The 23,292-nt window shown below is 43.0% G+C and overlaps 1 protein-coding gene across 1 annotated transcript in view; it reads right to left on the bottom strand.

Annotated features, from left to right (window-relative positions):
• The window catches only part of EGFLAM (EGF like, fibronectin type III and laminin G domains), a 125,584-nt gene extending 112,776 nt beyond the window's left edge, over positions 1 to 12,808 (bottom strand). Inside the window, exon 1 of the mRNA XM_077816255.1 lies at positions 12,700 to 12,808. Within this exon, the coding sequence (XP_077672381.1) occupies positions 12,700 to 12,808 (109 nt within the window). The remainder of the gene's footprint in view (positions 1 to 12,699) is intronic.
• Between the last annotated feature and the right edge of the window lie 10,484 nt (positions 12,809 to 23,292).

The following is a 23,292-nucleotide window of genomic DNA, read 5'->3' as shown; positions in this document are numbered from 1 at the left end:
CCCCACTGCAACTTGAGACCATTACTCCTTGTTCTAGCATCTGGTACCACTGAGAACAGTCTAGATCCATCCTCTTTGGAACCCCCTTTCAGATAGTTGAAAGCAGCTATCAAATCCCCCTTCATTCTTCTCTTCTGCAGACTAAATAATCCCAGTTCCCTCAGCCTCTCCTCATAAGTCATGTGCTCCAGACCCCTAATCATTTTTGTTGTCCTCCACTGGACTCTTTCCAATTTTTCCACATCCTTCTTGTAGTGTGGAGCCCAAAACTGGACACAGTACTCCAGATGAGACCTCATCAATACCAAATAGAGGAGAATGATCACGTCCCTTGATCTGCTAGCAATGCTCCTACTTATACAGACCAAAATGCTGTTAGCCTTCATGGCAACAAGGGCACACTGTTGACTCATATCCAGCATCTTGTCCACAATAACCCCTAGGTCCTTTTCTGCAGAACTGCTGCCTAGCTGCTCGGTCCCTAGTCTGTAGCAGTGCATAGGATTCTTCCTTCCTAAGTGCAGGACTCTGCACTTGTCCTTGTAGAACCTCATCAGATTTCTTTTGGCCCAATCCTCGAATTTGTCTAAGTCCCTCTGTATCCTATCCCTACGCTCCAGTGTATCTACCACTCCTCCCAATTTAGTGTCATCTGCAAACTTGCTGAGGGTGCAATCCATGCCATCTTCCAGATCATTAATGAAGATATTGAACAAAACTGGCCCCAGGACCGACCCTTGGGGCCCTCCGCTTGATACCGGCTGCCAACTAGCCATGGAGCCATTGATCACTACCCGTTGAGCCCGACAATCTAGCCAGCTTTCTATCCACCTTATAGTCCATTCATCCAGCCCATAATTTTTTAACTTGCTGCAAGAATACTGTGGGAGACCATGTCAAAAGCTTTTCTAAAATCAAGGAACAACACATCCACTGCTTTCCCCTCATCCACAGAGCCAGTTATCTCATCATAGAAGGCAATTAGATTAGTCAGGCATGACTTGCCCTTGGTGAATCCATGCTGACTGTTCCTCATCACTTTCCTCTCCTCTAAGTGCTTCAAAATTGATTAGCTGAGGACCTGCTTCATGATTTTTCCAGGGACTGAGGTGAGGCTGATTGGCCTGTAGTTCCCCGGATCCTCCTCCTTCCCTTTTTTAAAGATGGGCACTACATTAGCCTTTTTCCAGTCATCCAGGACCTCGCCCGATCGCCATGAGTTTTCAAAGATAATGGCCAATGGCTCTGCAATCACATCCGCCAACTCCTTTAGCACTCTCGGATGCAGTGCATCCAGCCCCATGGACTTGTGCTCATCCAGCTTTTCTAAATAGTCCTGAACCACTTCTTTCTCCACAGAGGGCTGGTCACCTCCTCCCCATATTGTGCTGCCCAATGCAGTGGTCTGGGGGCTGATCTTGTTCATGAAGACAGAGGTGAAAAAAGCATTGAGTACATTAGCTTTTTCCACATCCTCTGTCACTAGGTTGCCTCCCCCATTCGGTAAGGGTCCCACACTTTCCCTGACCTTCTTTCTGTTGCTAACATACCTGTAGAAACCTTGTCAAGGTTCCTTCCTCACTCTGAGCTCTAGGGTACAGATGTGGGGATCTGCATGAAAACCTCCTAAGCTTACTTTTACCAGCTGAGGTTAAAACTTCCCCAAGGTACAACATTATTTTACCCTTGGATTTCCACCGCCACCACCAAACTTTATCTGGGTTTACTGGGAAACGTAGTTTGGACACGTCTTTCCCTCCAAAATCCTCCCAACCCTTGCACCCCACTTCCTGGGAAGATTTGGTAAAAATCCTCGCCAATTTGCATAGGTGACCACAGACCCAAACCCTAGGATCTTAGAACAATGAAAAAGCATTCAGTTTTCTTACAAGAAGACTTTTAATAGAAGTAAAAGAATCACCTCTGTAAAATCAGGATGGTAGATACCTTACAGGGTAATTAGATTCAAAACATAGAGAATCCCTGTAGGCAAAACCTTAAGTTACAAAAAAGACACACAGACAGGAATATTCATTCTATTCAGCACAGCTATTTTCTCAGCCATTTAAAGAAATCATAATCTAACACATACCTAGCTAGATTACTTACTAAGTTTTAAGACTCCATTCCTGTTCTGTCCTTGGCAAAAGCATCATACAGACAGACACAGACCCTTTGTTCTTCTCCTTCCTCCCAGCTTTTGAAAGTATCTTGTCTCCTCATTGGTCATTTTGGTCAGGTGCCACCAAGGTTACCTTTAGCTTCTTAACCCTTTACAGGTAAGAGGATTTTTCCTCTGGCCAGGAGGGATTTTAAAGGGGTTTACCCTTCCCTTTATATTTATGACAACCCTTCTTGTTACTCTTAACATTCCCTTGCTAGCTGCAACTCCAAGTTTGATTTGGCCTTCCTGATTTCACTCCTGCATGCCTGAGCAATATTTTTATACTCCTCCCTGGTCATTTGTCCAAGCTTCCACTTCTTGTAAGCTTCTTTTCTGTGTTTAAGATCAGCAAGGTTTCCACTGTTAAGTCAAGCTGGTCACCTGCCATATTTACTATTCTTTCTACACATCGGGATGGTTTGTTCCTGCAACCTCAATCAGGATTCTTTAAAATACTGCCAGCTCTCCTGGACTCCTTTCCCCTTCATGTTATTCTCCCAGGGGATCCTGTCCATCAGTTCCCTGAGGGCATCAAAGTCTGCTTTTCTGAAGTCCAGGGTCCGTATTCTGCTGCTCTCCTTTCTTCCTTGTGTCAAGGATCCTGAACCTGACCATCTCATGGTCACTGCCTCCCAGGTAAGTGGCAACCCTAATAATAAGGATTTTTTCAGATGATTTTTGAGCTCAGCTAACTCAAAACCAGCTTTGTTTTCAAATTTTATATTTGTGTAAGCAGGGTCTGAATGAGTTCTCCCCTGACAGCTAGCTGGGATTGGGAGAGACTTCAGGAGCGAATTGTATTTACATGAATACACCCACTCTGCCTAGATATCCAGCAGATAGAGCAATGTTGCTCAAAGTGATCAACTTTGGCTGGTGTTGGGTTACAAATCCCTTTAGTACTGAATGCAAGGGTAATGAAATGCTGTTATCAATGTTGTTGTCTTTCTTGTATGAATAAAGAGGAGCAGAACTGTGCTTTAACTTTCCCAATTGAGCGGGTCGTCCTAAGCTGAAAGAACCTAGTTAAGCCAGGGGCTCAAATGCCAGACCCCTGTGAAAGTAAGAGGGGTGGGGACAGAAGTCCGAGCCAGGAGGAACAGACTCTCCCTAAAGGTCCCCGGTCTGGCTTAACCTGTTCCTCCTCACTGTTCAAAGATAGAGCCAAATAGGCTTCATTAGGAGCCTTTTGCTATTCTAAGTGCTCAAAAGAGCTGACAATCACTTGTGGTGGGACAGCTTTTCTGCCCAGCCTAAGACCTGAAAATCACAAAGAGCTGGTGAAACCTCAAGAGACTGACCTACAGAGGTCACAGCAGAGAGGCAGGTGGCAGAAGGTGACTGGCAAGCGGAACAGAATGAGAAGCTGGCAGGGCGGTCGCCAGAGAGGTACCGCGGCTGTCAGCGTGGCCAGCCAGAGCAAGTGCTCAGATGGTGAAGCAAGCAAGGTGCCTTCTTCCTGGGTGGGAGGTGAACTCACACAGATGCACCTCTGAACCCTGGGTCCTCACTGACCAAGGACAACCACTATGAGTGGGGTGTGGTGAGGGAACAGAAAGGGGCACAGAAAAGGAACTTTTGGTTGTAGAACCCAAGAACGTGAGGCAGAAGGCCCTGCCCCACGCACTCTGGGGCGGGTGTCCTGCTGACAGTTTTATGATTATGAATCCTGCTTGTGGCATTTTCCCTAATTAATGTTGGGTGACTTCCCTCCTTTCATTAAAAGTTTATTTTCTACACTCAGACGCTGTGCTTATGAGAAGGGAAGTATTGCCTTTCAGAGGTGCCCAGGGGGGGTGTGTAATTTCCCCAGGTTACTAGGTGGGGCTCAAGCCAGTTCTGTGCTGTGTTTTTGTAAAGGAACCCCTAGATATTGAACCTAGTACTGGCTGCTGCCGGCACCACCTGGCAGAAGGGTTACACTTGGACTAATGCCATTGACACGTCAGAAGAAACGAAGTGTCTTCGGTATTTGAAAACAGCATGCTGAACATTTACAGTGTGTTCATTTCCACTAATTGTAGAAAGACATCAAACTGCGATGTTCTAAATGTTCACAGATGTGAATTTGATTGCATGATCATTCTCACAGGTGCCAGTAATTTTAAATGACTCTGAAAATCAAGAGAGGCATGAGAGCTAATTTGGACCTGGAATTTTTTCAGACGTGAGACTCTGTCTGGGTTTGATATGCCAGTCTCCAGACCCGCTAAGAGCTTGGACATTGTTAGTCAGACTGAGCGCGGCTCAGCCTTTTTTTCATGAGAATAACCCTTCTCCGCTTGTCATCGTCACCTGAACAGCGATTTATGAGCTATATTACCTGTAAAGCAAACTCAAATAATGATAAACCAGACATGTAATTGCATCATGAACCAAAAGAGATTATCTATCTTTTTGTCATAGGGTTTTGTAAGGCACTTATCACCACAATATCTGAGAGTCACAGGAAGTTGAGAAAAGAACAGGAGGACTTGTGGCACCTTAGAGACTAACAAATTTATTTGCGCATCAGCTTTCATGGGCTACAGCCCACTTCATCGGATGCATGTAGTGGCATTGTTTCATGTTCTCTGTGTATATAAAATCTCCCCACTGAATTTTCCACTGCATGCATCCGATGAAGTGAGCTGTAGCTCACGAAAGCTTATGCTCAAATAAATTGGTTAATCTCTAAGGTGCCACAAGTACTCCTTTTCTTTTTGAGGATACAAACTAACACGGCTGCTACTCTGAAACCTGTCAGAAAGTTGAGAGTAGCTGGGTGCTTGAACGAGCAAGTCTGTTCTGTTTTTAATATGGTTGATTTTATCCAGGTTTGAAAGCTAGACAGGGTGGCTTCTGGTAACATTTGGATGAGCGATCTCCTAGGAAGAAAGGAGTGTTTGCTATGCCTGTATCTTTTGAATATCACACTACACAGACAATAGAAAAAAAAGTTTCTCCTTTGATCTGATAAGTTGCTATACTGCTTTTGGGTATAGAGCTCCTGGATCAGTATCTTACTGGAACAGATTCCGCACAAGGAAGGTTTCAGAGTAACAGCCGTGTTAGTCTGTATTTGCAAAAAGAAAAGGAGTACTTGTGGCACCTTAGAGACTAACCAATTTATTTGAGCATAAGTTTTTGTGAGCTACAGCTCACTTCATCGGATGCATACTGTGAAGTGAGCTGTAGCTCACGAAAGCTTCTGCTCAAATAAATTGGTTAGTCTCTAAGGTGCCACAAGTACTCCTTTTCTTTTCACAAGGAAGGATAATCCTTCATTCAGGACCTAGGACCTGCAAACTTTTATTCACGAGTGATCTTTACTCATGGATGTATTGCATTGAACTCAATGGCACTCTCACATGCGTCACGACGGGGACACTCACTGTATGTATTCTACACAATACACATCAGGCTTGGTGATTTTATGGATTACTACAGAGTGCATCATTAACTGTTTTTGTTCTAGTTATAGTCGACACGGCATTTTTATTCTAAGCCCTTATTTTCAGTGGCTTATTCCTTTCTGAAGCAATTACTTTTGGGAATGAAGTTTCCCATGCATTTCATCCCAGAGGTAAATGTTTTTTGTAAAGTTCAAAGAAATAATATTCAGCTTTTTTCATTAGTTTGGACAGTCAAACAAACACAGGTGTTTTTTTTTTAAATGAGCAACTAACTAAATATGTTTTTCCCTTTTATATTGTGTAATATAATATATTATATTCCTTACAAAAAATTAAAGGAAAAAATGATACTCGGTGGGCCCAATGCTGGTCACTTATTCAGATGAGTATTTTCTTTGACTTCAGTGGGCTTGCTTACTGGAATCAGGACTACTCACGTGAATAAGTTTCCCAGATGGATTTTTTTTTCCAAACAAATCAGGGAATTTGGAATTAAAGTCACACAAACATAACTCTGCCCCTCTTATGTCCACACTTTTCATTAGATGATCACACAACACTGGTTGATGTTTACATACTTTTTGGCAAATGCTTCAGCTCAGCATAATTACATTGACTCATGTATTCTTTAATGCTTAAACTAACTTTTTCTATAACATTAGCTGAATATATATACACACACACACCAAATGAAGGGCCCATTCCTGCAAAGACTTACTCATCTAAGTAACTTTAGTTACATGAGTAACCCTTTTGATTTTAAATGGAGCTCATATGAGTAAATTTATGGGTGGTCTTTTCACATTAGTATTTCAATTACTCAGTGATAGAAATAACGTGAAAAGGCCAAATCAGTCTCGCTTTGGGGTCCAATCCTGCAAACAGCTACACAAGCAATTTTACTCACTTGAATAGTCCTATTAAAAATCAAAGGGGCTGCTCATATGTATAAGGTTCCTTACAGGTGTAACTGTTTGTAAGATTGAGTCCTAAAGCAAGATTGATCCAGGAAATAATTCTTCTGAGCTCCCCTAGCATTTTATCTCAGGGCTTGTGTACACTTGAAATGCTACAGTGGCATTGCTGTAAGTGCAGAGCATTTCTCAGGGAAGCCTTGGAGGACAAGGAGACCTTCAAGCATTATTATTGTCTGTATTATGGTACTGCCTACAAGCCTTAACTGAGATCGGGGTCGCCTTGTGCTAGGCACTGCAGAAGCATATACTAAGAAACAAGCTGTCCTATGAACAGTTTATAATCTAATGAGGCAAGACAGAAAAAGGGTGGAGTAAGAAAGTATCGCTATCCTCATTTTTCAGATGGGAAACCGAGGCACAGAGAAATTAAGTGATTTCCTTCAGGTCACAGAGGAAGTCTGTGGCAGCATCAGGAAGTTAACAAATATTTCCCAAGACCCATGCTAATGCCTTAATTCCAAGACTATTCTTCCTCTTCAGAGCACTGTTGGGAACCAGACTATTCTGTTCACATTAAGCTAACTTAAAATTCCAGGGAGCTGAAGGGAGTCCCCACACCAATTCTTTTCTGGAAATGCCTTCAAAAATCCTGTATGTCTTGGACAGACTCCCAAATCCTGACAGTCTAGGGGAAAGTCCTCTGAAAAAACGTGTATGTGGAACCTTTGCAGAGCATTTGGGTGGGTGAGGGGGAGATCAACTGGCAGCTTCCCTCCCCCCCTTTTTTTTTAAAAGAGGAATGTTGTGATTGCTGGATGGGTGGGGTAGGGTTATTCACTTCCATGGGCAGCGGGTAGGCTCTGCCTTCCCTAGCTGAAGCTGCTGCTGTGGAACGCTGGGCTGGGGCTGCTTGGGCCTGGCCGGCCCAGGGCTCCTCTAGCGGCAAGGGGGCGGGACGTACAGGTAGCTCAGGGTTCCTGCCAGCCTGGCGCTTCTCAGGCTATAATGTTGTCCAGTAGAGTCCAAAATATTTAAAAAAAAAATAACAGAAAGCCATTTCCTTTCCAAAGAAAACAAAACTATCTACACAGATAGAGACAAATTTTCAAAATGGTTCAGATCCTATTTAGGTATCTAAAAAGCCAGATTTTCAAAAGTGCTTACCACCTAGAAGCTTCTGTTGTGGTCATATTTTCTAAAGAACTCAGCTAGTCCACACTCAGGTCTTTGTAAAATCTGGCCACTTATTTTAGTGCCTACCTGGGAGCTAGCTTCTGAAAATCTGGCCCTGATGGTGGAAAAATTTGGAAATCTGTTCCATAGGAGCTATGGAGCTGTGTCTCTTGTCATTCATAGCGGTGAAGCCAATGGAATACACCAATGAAAAATTAGTGTTCATCAGGAGATTCAAGTCCAATATTTGTATTTATTTGTAATCAAAATTGAAAATTGATCCCAAAGCATCAGAAATGAATACAAATCTTATCTTCTGTGTTCCGCCCTACTCAATAGCCTTATAAAGTACAGGCTTTTGACTTCTATTTTATATTGTGGTATACAAAAAGGTAACAACACAGTATATTGTTATTCATATTAATGCCACAAACATCAACCTAAGGGGTCTGTTCTTCCCTCCATGCAACTAGATTGCCATTAAGATCCATTATATTATTTTTACTACTATACCATGGAATAAGGCATGATTAAGCTCTTTTAGCAACCAGTCCACTGAAAGTGGGAATAAAAGTAGAACACAGAGCAAAAACGTATGAACATGAATAAAGCAAAAGCAAGAAAACAGTTTGAATGTTAAACACTAGCGACAGCTTTAGGGAGATGTATGAGGTGTTGCTGCAGCCGCATTGGTCTTTAGAGAGACATTTGAAATAACATAAAATTGCAAGACTTTTGGGAACTCCAGGCTATTCAGTTTATTGTCACACGCTGGCTCTCGCTTCATTTTAACCTATTTTAAAATGTGCCTGATGTTCCATTTCCTCTTGCATAATAAATATATAATGTTACTGTAAACACACGTGCAAAGAAGTTTTGCACTCATCAGGATGTTTTGAATTTGACCACAAGGGTTTTCATTCCTGAAGTTTCATTTAGTAAGCTGTAGTTGTAGCATTTTTATTGTTTCTTTTACTTTTAACTTCACAAACAGATTTCTCTCTGTCACTTTCTGGGGATTACAAAATTGATCTTTGTCAACGAGACTCGGAATGAAAACTTTGAAAAACTGAGGAGAGTTTGACTACCTTTCTTCTTTTGACCCTCAAGACCTCTCAGTCAGATCTCATCATTGAAGATGAACTGGTTTTATCACTTCTCTCACAGTGTGACCTTTTTGGTTGTATCTCAGATACAATTCTTGTACAAGTCCCATTTTCTATTGGCATTAAAAGGGCAAAGAAAAAAACCCTTTTTACTATTTTATCTCTTCCTCACCCACTACTTTTTGATGTAAGAGTAAATGATAGTTGTCTTTCATTCTTAATCTTCCAACATATGATAAACAGCAGGACTGAAGCAGAGCTGCATGTTACCTAGAACTATACCTGTTCTCAGTGGATTGAAAATGGCATTTCACCGCATGGACTCAGTCTAAGGCTTCTTGGAAACGTACAGTTCCAGTAGTCTTTGGCAACATGTAGGTAGGATTTAAATCACATACTTCTGCAGACGAACTCCCCAAGGGATTTCCTTCTCTAACTCTTGTGGCAATGTGGGTTTTCAAATGCCTGCACAGGTTTTGTAAAATTGTTGCCACAAACAAGTGGCATCTGTTTGTATAATGGAGAAGCAAGAAAACAAATCATTTTGGACATGAAACAGGATCACTTTAAGATAGAAAAAATGAAATTGTATCAACATAATATAAGCAACCAGTAAAAGTGTTGTGTACACAAAATTAGTGTATTATTGCAGAGGAATTATAAGTTTTTCTTTTTCCATGATTAAAGCTACTTTAGTTGAACGCCTATCAATACATTTCCGTTAGGTCAGTTGTTCTCTTGTGTGTTAACCTAAGATTGAGGGACACAAAGAGACTACCACTAAGTGATACCTTCACAAATACAGCCACATTTGCATATGTAAACTTTAGCAGTGGCAATGTTACTGCACATTTAATTTTTTGAATGCAACCACTGTCCATCTAATTTACTCCAATGCTTAGTGGCAGCTATTTTGCTAACCAAGGATCACGGGACTAGATCCCTAAGAGGTAAGGTCAGACCAGTAAAATTAGCCATCTGTCAAATAAAGACCTTAAGCTCGGGTTGTATTTACGTATTATGTTTCCAACTATACTGGCATTTCTCACAACAGCGAGTGACAAAGATGTGATTAATTTTAAATTAACTGTGAAAACTAAAAAAGAAAACTGTGGAATATATATAAAAACTAAGGATCCAATCCTACAAATATTGTATACTACCAAGGAAAATATATGGAGTCTGTCAAATTTTCAATTAATCTGATTCACTAGACCTACAATCCCAGTCCAACCAAAGTCAATGAGAAAACTTACACTGACTTTAGAGGGACCAGGATATGGCTCAATGTTTTGGAACTCCTTGTCTCAGCCAGCAGTATTTCCTATAATCACTACTGTCTTATAAATTATGAAAATACAATTAGCAAATTGGCAAACCTAGTGACTTTACCATTTCTTGTGCCTCATATGTATTTTACATTTCTATTGAGTGCAACAGGGAGCCGAAAACAATGTGATTTGCATGGAGTATAAATATTTGGTCAGTATCTAGACCTCTAACTTTTAAACACCAAGGACCATATACTGCCCTTGATCCACATGCAAAAATCCCATTGACGTCAGTGGGAGCTCAACTGCAGATCAAAGGTAGCGTATGTAGGGGACGAAGGGAGTCTTTGCTCTGACTTAACGTGCTCCATGTCATGGTCCAATGAACTGTACAAAAATATGCTTTACAAAAACGTTGCAATTACATACTGATGCAATGACTGTCTGCCTCCTCCTGTCCATTTTCTTTCACTTATGTGCCACTCCTCTGGCACTGCATAATCCACTGCCCTGGGAGTAATTCTGCTATCAGAAATACTCTGGCCAATCCTACAGTCACTATGCAGGTAAGCCTCCCACTGACTGGGAGCCTCACCTGAGTGTTACCTGTGTTCACTGCAATGCCACAAATTATGGGCCAGATCCTCCTCTGAATGGAGGCCAGTAGAATTTTGTCAGTAATTTCAGTGGCAGCAGGTCTTGGTTCTTGAACTGGAACCTCAGTGAATCAGCCAGGAGAAGCAGGCTGTATTAGAAGGAAAAAGAGAGAATGGGGCAGATTCTGATCATATAACTCCACTGATTTCAGTGGAGTTTCCTCTAATGTGCATTCATGTATATGAGATCGGAATAGGGTGACCAGATAGCAAGTGTGGAAAAACTGGGACAAGGGGTGGGGGGTAATAAGCATCTAAATAAGACAAAACCCCACTTATTAAGACTGTCCCTATAAAATCGGAACCTCTGGTCACCCTAGATCAGAATGAGGCCCTTTGTCTTCTTTGCACACACAAATCCCTAGCCAATCAGCAAAGATCAGAAAATAACACATTGGGGAAAGTACATATTGGTAAAATATATGTTGGAAGAATTTGGACAGTGTATTGGGGGGCTAAATAGGAAATATTGCAGTTAGTATTTCAGTCACAACTACAATTTACAAAAGAGGACACATTTAAAATTTAAAAATAGGAAGGGCTATCATGTTTAAATTTATGCAAAGAAGTATCTGATAATTCTAGTAGCCTACCTGGATAATGCATAGAGAGCTGAAGACTTCTCCCACAATAAGAGACAATATAATACTATATTTGCATGCACTTGTGCTATGTTCAGAATGAATGAAATGAAACAATGTGTATCCCAAGAATACTGTTTGTTAAGCTGATATCCCTCCACTTCAATACAAGGAGCAGTCAGACAATAATCGAAAGCAGAGTGTGAAGCAGGTCCATCTTTTACTGAGACACAAGTTAATTTTCAAATGGACGCATCATGAAACAATAACATTAAGCAGCCATATGAGAAGGACAAACTCCTACTGACTTCAGTGGGAACACGACTGGGACTGTTATTTTGTTTTCATGCTAACAGATTTTTCCATCTGTTAGTGTCTCCCTCCTTATAGAAACATTATTTCTGAAGGCACTTTGAGAGTCAGATTGTAAACTCTGAAATAAAGTGGTATCGTTTCCACTGTACAAACAGATCATTAATCCCAAAACAGACATCTACTGTTCCAAATAAATATTTTTAAAACAATTTTAAATCCTTACAATAGACTTACGAAGAAAAGATGCAGTCAGTTAAGAGCATTTTTATATTTATTACTGCTTTCCTTGCCCTCACTTTTTCTTTTAATACTTAACATCCCAGATATGAAAGAAAAAAAATTTAGAAAAAAAATTGTTGTACTTATGTTGCCTTTTTATAGAGGCACTGCTCTTTAAAAAGAGTTATTGAGACCAGATAGAAACTTCAAGTTAAATACTTCTTAATTAGCTCTTTTAAAAAAGGTAAAAAATGCTGTTAAAAGATGCAAAAAGAAAAGGAGTACTTGTGGCACCTTAGAGACTAACAAATTTATTTGAGCATAAGCTTTCGTGAGCTACAGCTCACTTCACTGGGATCACACACAGTTAAAGAAATCCAAGGGTTTTTTTGAAAGCCAGACAGATCAAACAGGAAGAGATGCTGCAAATGACCAAAACATATGCGCCAAAAATCTAAGAACATCAAGAGTAACTAAACAGAGGAGGAAAAAACACGCTTCTGATTTTTTAACAACAGGAAATGGAGAGCCTTTTGACAATATGGATCAAATAATAGACGTTTAAAGACAAGGAGGGGCTCTAGTCCCCCTTTGGAGGGTTTTCTCCCCCGGTGCCCAGTAATTGAGATCATATGGAAACTGTCTCAACTCACACAGTTCTTTGTAGCTAAAAAGAAATGAAATACAAACAGTGCATACTAAAGCTCTCAGATTTCCCATCAGGGGAGATGTGTGATATGGATTTAACCCTGTCTGTGCCGGGGGAATGCACAGATTTGCGTTCCCACTTACCTACCCACCCACTCTCCAGACACAGACATGTCTGGAGAGTGGGCTTCCCCCCGGGATAGTCTCCGAGCTGAAACCTTCCTACTCGCCCCTGACAAGGGGGAGTTTCTTACCTTGCCTCCTGGGGATGTTTCTCCTGGAAGCTGCTGTGTGCCCAATGCAAGAGGCCAGCAAGAGCAGAGCGAAGCAGCGGCAGCAGCGGGCTGGGCTCTGTAAATCCATCGGAGCCAGCCTTCAGCCCACCGCAAAACAGAGAAGTTTGGGGAAGTTGGGCGTGCGGGGGGCAGCTGACCGCGAGGCGGCCGGGGAGGGTGCGAACCGCTCCGCAGCCGCTCGGCTGAGGCCCGGGGGGGAGCAGCCGCCGTCCGGAGTCGGCAGCAACCAGACAGCGAGTGGGGCTGGCGGCGAGCAGCGGGGCTTGTCACACGCGCAGGAGGGAGGAGGCTGGGACCGGCCCTTTGATGGGATTACAGCCCCCTGGAGCGCAGGCGGGCAGGGAAGGAACTAACGCGGTGGGCAGGACACCTCCCCTGAGCGCGCAGCCCACCCCGCGCAAGGGACCGGGGGGGACACAGATACCCCCGCTGCGGCTCGCGCAGCCCTCCCCCCCTCCTCCTCCCCGCGCAAGGGACCGGGGGGGACACAGACACCCCCGCTGCGGCTCGCGCAGCCCTCCCCCTCCTCCTCCTCCTCCTTCCCGCGCAAGGGACCGGGGGGGGGACACAGACACCCCCGCTGCAGCTCGCGCAGCCCTCCCCCCTCCTCCTCCCCGCGCAAGGGACCGGGGGGCACACAGACACCCCCGCTGCGGCTCGCGCAGCCCTCCCCCCCTCCTCCTCCCCGCGCAAGGGACCGGGGGGGGGACACAGACACCCCCGCTGCAGCTCGCGCAGCCCTCCCCCCTCCTCCTCCCCGCGCAAGGGACCGGGGGGCACACAGACACCCCCGCTGCGGCTCGCGCAGCCCTCCCCCCCTCCTCCTCCCCGCGCAAGGGACCGGGGGGGACACAGACACCCCCGCTGCGGCTCGCGCAGCCCTCTCCCCTCCTCCCCCCCGCGCAAGGGACCGGGGGGACACAGACACCCCCGCTGCGGCTCGCGCAGCCCTCCCCGCGCAAGGGACCGGGCACAACCCCCACTCAGGAGGGCGCAGCCCGCGCCTGCTCTCACTGCTCTGCAGCACTTCAGGGCCCGTGTAGGGCACCCCCAGCTCAGTAGGCAGCTCCTTCCCGGCCTCCTGCAGAGACCCCGTCCCCTTCTCTCCTCGGGGCAGCCAAACAAACTCCTCCCTCCGGGGAGACTTGGGACCCAGGTAATGCCCTGCCTGTCTGTGCCCCCCCCCTTCTGCAGGGTGCCATAGCCCCCTAGGACCACCCTGCCCCTACCCCGCTGGGAAGGCCCCTCACTCTTTCCAGCCCACTGGACGACCCACCCTCCCGCCAGCAGCCTTTCCCTCACCCTTCTGTGGGCCTCCCTAGCCACTGGCCTCTGCCGAGCTCCCTCTCCTTGACCCCTCTCTACATTACCCTGCTGGGCCGCCTACCCGAGTTTGGGGGGTTTAGTGCCTTCCCCTCTGCAGGAACCCCAGTCCCTCTATCCCTCCGCCCTGCCCCGCCAGGTACCAATTTCTTTGGCACTAGAGGTTAATGGGCTGCCTTCTTTCTTCTCCTGGCTTTGGGAGAGTAAGTGGCTGCGGTGGCAGCCCCATCCTGGGGGAGGGCCAGGAGGAGGATTCGGTGGGATAGTGGTTGCAGAGTTAAGAAGATCAATGAGATTTAATCCCCCCCCAGATGGATTCTGAGTCCACTCCAACCACTCAGACTAATATAGAAACTCTCATGGGGATTAGAGGCCAGCCGGAGGAGGTGTCCTGGGAAGGAAGGAGGAGAATAGGGAAAAGGAGCCCAAACCACCCTATCATAGCAACATAGGAATTACCTTACTGGATCAGACCCACAGTCCATTTTGGCCAGTGTCCTGTCTCCAATACTGGCCAGACCCAGACCCATCAGAGGAAGGTGCAAGAAACCTCATATTAGATAATCTGGGGGGGGTGTGGGGCAAATTATCCCACAGCTAAATCTCATCCTAATCTCGGATAGAATCTTAAACCCTGCTTGAAGCATGAAGTTTCATATGTCTTCCAAAATTGTTATTAATTATGACTGGATATTTTTATGCATATAACATTATCCACTCCTTTGTTGAATCTGGTTAAATTCTTGACCCCAGTGACATGCTGGGGCAATGAATTCCACAATCTAATTACACATTATGGGTGGGGGGGAGAATCTCCAGGCAAAGATAGATTCATAGATATTTAGGTCAGAAGGGACCATTATGATCATCTAGTCTGACCTCCTGCACAACGCAGGCCACAGAATTTCACCCACCACTCCTACAAAAAAAAACCTCATACCTATATCTGTGCTATTGAAGTCCTCTTGTTAAAGAGAAACAAGGAGAGAAGGAGCTGTGGTTCAGCCCACTATGAGTAGTACAAGGAGATAGGGAGAGGGAGCCTGTGCCATTTGAGGAGAAACAGGGGCAGTGATAGACTCTGACTTCTCCAAAGGAGAGGACAGGAAGATGGAGCTGAAGTCCCTTTGAAGAGAGGTTGGAGGAGGAAATTTTGAGCATCCTGATGAGAGGAAGCCCATGTGTTTAAGTACCATGGGCTCACTCATTCATATTAAAAAATGTTTTCCATTTCCAACACCTGCTTTGATCATAAATAATTTAGGAAGCAGTTTGCCATGAAGTGATTTGTTTTTAATTCCAACCAACAGGATATCTAGTTGAAAAAACTGTCTGGTGAAAATGGGGCAGTCTTATTCTCTGGGCAGCTAAGTGAGCAGACTGTGAAAGAACAGCTGCCTGGCCAATGGGCTTAGCTGGCTTTTCCACTGTGATTAATGGAGAAAAAAGATATGCCAGTGCCTTAGAAGACCCCAGTGACGAAGTCCTGTGAGTTAGCAATATAAACATAGGTGAAGTCCAATTTAAATTATACCATCATATATAATTGCTGTAAGATTAAGAGCAAAGGAAGCTAGTAAGATGAATTCTTTAAATTTATGGGTTTTTTAAAATGGGAGAACAGATACAAAAGACAGAACAAAAGGTAAAGGAATGAGGGAGGAAGGAAAGGAAAGGAAGAGGCAGGGAAGCAAAAGAAGAGCTACATCTCAGTTTCCATCCACTAGGAATTAAATTAGTAGTTTCTAATTTAGACCAGAAAGTTAGACCAAATCTTTTCAAATTTATCCGAGGTCCCTCTTCTCTAAAATGCTACCCACTCTTTAGTTGCCAGGTCTGCTAAGTCACTGTGCCAAGCTTCTATCCCTGGAGGCAATTTGCTATTCCGGTAATATGCATTCTTAATGCTTGGCATCACTGATGAAATGAGGATTTCTACATGTTTCTTGTTGTTCTTAGGATGACTGTACAAGACAGAGTTAAGAAGCTTAAATTAATTTATCTGTGTACTTTCATACTTTAGAAAAAAATCCCAGTTTTGGATTCAGTTGAAGCCTTTCACCGTTTTCAAAAAAGTGTTTGGGTGCGGGGAGTTATTTTAATCAAACTACAACTTTTTTTTAAAGGGGACTTCTAAAATGGGGTATTACATCTGCTCAGCCTGAACTCTGTTGTAACAAAGTTTTGCTTGGGAGTTTCCTAATCTCTCTTTTCTTTTAATGCGAGCCCCTCAGAGTCCCTGGTAGACCGTGCAAGGTGCACACACACTCTCCTAGACCTTGCATGCTACACAGAAACATTACAGATCTTGCAAGCTGCACAGTTCAACTCCAGACTGTCCCTATTCCTATTTGGCTCTCTTTTTTGACTCCAGGCCAGCCAATCATTTTCCCTGTGGCTCTCTCTTTTTCCAGCTCCTTCTAAACTGGACAGATCTGCCCTCATGTTATTCTCCCTGCTGTTTAGGCATTTTATAAAGTCTGCATTAGAACTTTTAAATCAAAACAAACAAATAAAAAATCCTACTGAGATCACAACCCAAATGGTAAATTTCTATGATGATTCCTCTTTCACTTTTACCTTAGAAATGGATCTTTTAGGTGAAGTTTCTCTTCAGACAGTTCTTCCTAATTTACTGCCCTGATGCTATTTGCCAGATCAGATATTGACTATGATCCTATGCTACTGACCTAATATTGAGAATTACATGGATCTGAGGGTCTTTTCATTTACTTTAATGGGAGCTGGTATTGATGCACAGACTATTCAGAAGTTTATGGAAAGCAGAGGAACCAATAAGATGCAAGATTTTAGGTATAAAACCAGCACATGTAACTTTCCATTAAAAATACCAGACAGTATTTTATGATACAACCACATTTGCTCCAACCCCTCAGACAGAGACAAACACCTATAAGATCTCTATCAAGCATCAAACAGATTGACAGAGCCAGAAGAGTACCCAGAAGTCATCTACTACAGGATAGGCCCAACAAAGAAAATAACAGAACGCCACTAGCTGTCACCTTCAGCCCCCAACTAAAACCTCTCCAACGCATTATCAAGGATCTACAACCTATCCTGAAGGATGACCCAGCACTCTCACAAATCTTGGGAGACAGGCCAGTCCTTGCCTACAGACAGCCCCCCAACCTGAAGCAAATACTCACCAGCAACCACACACCACACAACAGAACCACTAACCCAGGAACCTATCCTTGCAACAAAGCCCATTGCCAACTGTGCCCACATATCTATTCAGGGGACACCATCATAGGGCCTAATCACATCAGCCACACTATCAGAGGCTTGTTCACCTGCACATCTACCAATGTGATATATGCCATCATGTGCCAGCAATGCCCCTCTGCCATGTACATTGGTCAAACTGGACAGTCTCTACGTAAAAGAATAAATGGACACAAATCAGATGTCAAGAATTATAACATTCATAAACCAGTCGGAGAACACTTCAATCTCTCTGGTCACTCGATTTCTGACCTAAAAGTGACTAATCTTCAACAAAAAAACTTCAAAAACAGAGTCCAAGGAGAGACTGCTGAATTGGAATTAATTTGCAAATTAGATACAATTAACCTAGGCTTGAATAGGGACTGGGAGTGGTTGAGTCATTATACAAAGTAAAACTATTTCCCCTTGTTTATTCCTCTCCCCCCCCACCCCTCCCAACTGTTCCTCAGATGTTCTTGTTAACTCCTGGAAATGTGCCCACCTTGATTATCACTTCAAAAGGTTTTCTCTCCCCCCACCCCAATCTCCTGCTGGTAATAGCTCATCTTAAGTGATCACTCTCCTTACAATGTGTATGATAAACACACATTTTTTCATGGTCTGTGTGTATATAAATCTCCTCACTGTATTTTCCACTTTATGCATCCGATGAAGTGAGCTGTAGCTCATGAAAGCTTATGCTCAAATAAATTGGTTAGTCTCTAAGGTGCCACAAGTACTCCTTTTCTTTTTGCGAATACAGTCCAACATGGCTGCTGCTCTGAAACCTATTTTAACTTGTCATTTTCAATTTCACAATAATATCAGACATAATGACTGGAATTTATGCCTAATTACAGTTTCATTAGAAAATAATGTTTGATTATGAATGCATATGCTGATAACTATTACTGACCAAGAATTAAATGATCCCCTAATTGCTTACAAGAGCAAGTAATTACTTAATTATTTGGTAAGAAAATTATCTACATTTATTATTGTTTTACTTTTTACTTACATGGTGTCACAGATAGAGCCCTGTGTGGATAAAAAATTTGCATCCACATCCAATCTGCAATCTGCAAAAATGATCTGCAGATATCTACATCTGTGGATATAAAGCAGATATCCACAGATTTGCAAGGCTCTCGTCCTAGTTGTGCGTGACACATTACAATACAGAGCTTACAATCTAACGTAAATGCCTTTCATTACAAAGGGTCCCAATGCAGTTTACAACAATATGCATACAGCATCACGCACATGCAGCCACATTCCCAATGAAAGGTGGCCTCTAGCTGGACACCTGGCACACAACATAATAATGCAAGGAGAGGAAAATTTAGTCTGAGGGAGAAACTCATGGAGAAAGTGCCATGTGAATTTTATTTTCCATGCAGAAGAGACAGGACTTTGGTTTTTAAGGTATTATGAAGGCTCACACAGAAAGCAGCATTTTACTCAGGAAAACTGCCATGAAAGGATGAAGGGTTGAGTCAATCCTACTAGGACTCTAACTTTTGACAGAATTTACATACTTCAAACATAGTGATCATGTTACTGAACTATCCCCCCTGGGCTTGTTTCAATTCTGTCAGCATAAAAGATTTGAAGTCTGCGTGGGCTGGTTTTTTTTAATCCCTGGTAAAAGAAAGTCTTTTCTATTTTCACTAGATTATTTTGCCTTATGAGCAATCAATAGTGGACTCATGGCATCAGGAAAGGAAGGGTGTATGAAAGTGTGAAATACAGCAATTGTTTATACTTGCACCTATGTTGTACCCAATACACAGACCCAATTCTGCATTTGGGTCTCACCCTGTGCCATTGGTCAATGGGAGTTTTGACATTGACTTCAGTGACACAGAAACTCCATGCATCTGAAGAAGTGGTTTTTTACCCATGAAAGGTTATGCCCAAATAAATCTGTTAGTCTTTAAGGTGCCACTAGACTCCTTGTTGTTTTTACAGAAACTTTTGTTTCTATGTTTTGGTTGACTAATCATTGCACTGCCTATGCAGTGTAATATATTGAATATACTTTAGCTCAGTATCTACAAGACTATACATTGCCATCATCACAGGGCTACCAAACCTATTGCTTGTAAGGACCAGACAACTCCACTTCCAGGCACTAATCTAACTCTCACTGAAGTCAATGGAATCTCCAAGGAGTGAATAGACCTGTTGAATCAGACCACAGATGTGAAGAGGAGTTGGGCCATTCATTAATTTGAACAAAAACCTGCATGGTATTTGTTTATATTTTACTTTAAAAGAAATTCCACACAAAAGGTCCCCTTGACATACATTTAAAAACACAGTAACAGGAGTTACAATACATAAAACCATCCAAAGCAGCAGCCCTCCTCTTTCCTCCCACACATCATTTATTCACCTGTCACATGACTCTGACCTTACACCCCCACTGCCTTTTCCCACCTGATAGAATTCAGACTCTCAACAGTCTCTGTCCTCCGCCAATGCTCGCTCAAATACATGGGCTTTGTGGCCTAGCCAGAAAGCCAACACATTCAGGCTATTTCTGCCTTTTAGGAAAGTCATTGCAAAGGAAAGAGACTCCCACAGAGAATGCTCTGCCAGCTGTCCCTTCCCTTTAATCACAAAGGTGATACGCTCCAGGCCTGTACAGACCACAGTTATGGCAGGTCAGAATTCTTATACCCTCCTCTAGCTCAGTTTCCTTTATGTCATTTACTGCCACCTATTATATCTTACTGCGCTCCTTATTGATTATCATTATGAATTATTTGTATTGCAGTAGCACCTCAAAGCTCTAATCAGGGCTCAGAGCTCTGTTGTACCAGGCATTGTACACACAAAAATATACGTAACAAAAAGACAGTTCCTGCTCCCAAAACTTACAATGAGAGACAACAAACAGACAGAGGACACACAGGATAACGAGACAATTATGAACATCATGATAAGTACTGGTCATAGCACATCAGCTGCCTAATCATTGTCAAGTTTTATCCCACTCACTATATTTCACAAGTGCTCTGATCTCTCCCACCTTTCTTACTATCCCTCTATATACCACAGAGTTTTTTCACCACACACTATAAAACAGTGCCTCCCAAACATGCTATAAATCACAATATCCACAGGATTGTATCTTGCCCAGCATTAACAGTATAATATATTGTCTATTATTAAAAATTATGCTGCATTACATTACTACTACACTACTACTACACGGAGTAACAATTTCATTTCCCTCTTAAAATAGTTTTTACAAGCTTATGATCTAGTGTCTGTTACTCTTCATAACTAAAACAAACACAGTCAGTAGTAATAAATGTATCATTCATTCAAGCCAACAGTTCTAGATATAGGGTGTTCTACAAGTTGTGCCTGTATGTTCAAATATAAGAGCTCCATCTTACCCCCCCCCACACACTTACATTAACATTATTATTTCTATTGCAGTAGCATCTATGGGCCCTAATCATAGACAAGGCCCCCTATCACTATGTGATGTATGAACACAGAACCAAAACACAGTCCAAGCCCCAAAGAGCTTGTATCAAGTACATAGTACCTATCTTTACAAAGGAGAAAAAGAAGCCCCAGGGCATTATCCATTTCCAGCCTAACTTCGATACTTGGAAAGATATTGGAACAAATTATTAAACAATCAATTTGGAAGCACCTAGAAGAAGAGGAAGATTACAAGGAATAGCCAACATGGATTTGTCAAGAACAAATCATGCCAAACCAACCTAATCTCCTTACTGGCCTAGATGATATGGGGGAAGCAGATGTGATATAATTTAATTTTAGTAAAGCTTTTGACATAGTCCCACATGCCAGTTTCATAAGCAAAGTAGGTTAATGTAGTCTAGATGGTACTATTATAAGGTGGGTACATAACTGGTTGAAAGACTGTCCTCAAAATTATCAATGGTTTGCAGCCAAACTGTGAGGATGTATCCAGTGAGGTCCCCAGGGGTCTGACCTGGATCTGGTACTATTCAATATTTTCATTAATGTCTTAGATAATAGAGTGGAGAGTATGCTTATAAAATTTGAGAATAAGACCAAGGTGGGAGGGGGTTGCAAGCATTTTGGAGGACAGGGCTTAGAATTCAAAATGACCTTGACAAATTTGAGAACTGGTCTGAAGTTAACAAGACAAAATTCAATAAAGACAAGTGCAAAGTACTATACTTAGGAAAAATCAAACACACAACTACAAAATAGGGACTAGGGCACTAGGCAGTAGTACTGCAGAAAAAAGCATCTGGGGGTTATAGTGAATCACAAATTGAACTTGAGCTAAAAAGTGGTGCAGTTACAAAAAAGGCTAGCATCATTCTGGGGGTTAACAACAAGAGTGTCATATGTAAGACACAGAAGGTCCCACTCTACTTGGCACTGGTGATGCCTCAGCTGGAGTACTGTGTCTGATTCTGGGCATCACACTTCCTGAAAGATGTGCACAAAATGGAGAACGTCCAGACGACAGCAACAAAAATGACAAAAGGTTAGAAAACCTGACCTGTGAGGAAAGGTTTAAAAATAACTGGGCCTGTTTAGTCATGAGAAAAGAAGATGGAGGGAGGACCTGATAATAGTCTTCAAATATGTTAAGGGCTATTATAAAGAGGATGGAGAGCAATTGTTCTCGATGTCCACTGAAGATAGGACAAGGAATAATCAGCTTAATCTGCAGCAAGGGAGATTTATGTTAGATATTAGGAAAAACTTCCTAACTATAATGATAGTTAAATACTGGAATAGGCTTCCAAGGGAGGTTGTGACTCCCTTCCCCATCATTAGCAGTTTTAAGAACAGGTTACCGACACTTGTCAGGACTGGTCGAGGTATAGTTTGTCCTGCTTCACCACAGTGGGGCTGGACTAAATGACCTCTTGAGGGTTTACGTTTCTGCACTTCTGAATTTCTATGATTCTATCATGCTTTTGTTTTCAATTTCTCGGTTTTTGCCAAGCTTAGCACCCTCAGGTAAATGGAACTAAAGGCAATGGAGGGAGGAAATAAGCACTTTCACAAACCTAAGAAAAGTGTTATTTTGGGAGCTTACAAAACTCGCCTGCACCCAGATATTATACATACAATATTTACAATTTGGGTTGGGGAAACAATATATTGCCCAGTGCTGGCTTCCCTTCTCTTTTGTTCTTTTCATACTCTCTGATGATGTTATGAAGAAAAAAGAATGACTTCAAAGCACTTTGGGGAGTTCAGACTGTGCTCCTCTCATCCTGTTCTCCCATTTCAGTCTTTCTGCTGCTCTTAGGGAAAAAAATTACTTAGAATTGCTTCTTTCATTGTGTTGCTGCTTCATGCAATATGCATGCTCTCCCTTTCCCCTCATCTGTCAGTATCTCAGACTGATACATACCTGTAGCCTACTCTATAATCTCCTGGTGATATTCCCTCCAGCTTCCGCACCAGCACTTTTGAACAAGGAAAGAGATTGGCCACAGAGAATCCCTCTAGCTCTTACAGTGAGCTCAGCGTATGCTGGGACAGGACTTAGTGAGTTTAGTTATGACTATGTGAATATTGGTTGTCAAAAAACAGGGATGGGGGAGATTTCCACATTAAAAATTGGGACCATTTTTGTTGCAATTTCAACATTTCTGCTATTTTCCACCAATTTGTGTGAATAACTTCGCACGACAGATGGGACGGCCCTGTTAGAGAGTCATAGAGTTTGAGGCCAGAAGGGACCACCAGATCATCTAGTCTGATCTCCTGTATATCACAGGTCGCTGCCACCACCCAGGGCCAACACAGTAAACCCCCAAACCGAAATTAGGCCAAAGTATTACAGCGCACAGGAAACTAGACTTTCATATGCTATGGGTACAGACTAGGACGGACTGAGGTGCACCAGTGTCTGAGGCATCCACAATGCAGGGAACTGATTAAGTGAGATATACCCTGATAATCCTGGCAAGTGACCTGCACTCATACTGCAGAGGAAGGCAACCCCTTCCCCCC

Source organism: Eretmochelys imbricata, chromosome 5 (assembly GCF_965152235.1).
Source record: "Eretmochelys imbricata isolate rEreImb1 chromosome 5, rEreImb1.hap1, whole genome shotgun sequence".
NCBI lineage: Eukaryota > Metazoa > Chordata > Testudines > Cheloniidae > Eretmochelys > Eretmochelys imbricata.
The sequence above is the reverse complement of the archived record's forward strand: the minus strand, read 5'-3'. Positions and strand labels throughout refer to the sequence as shown.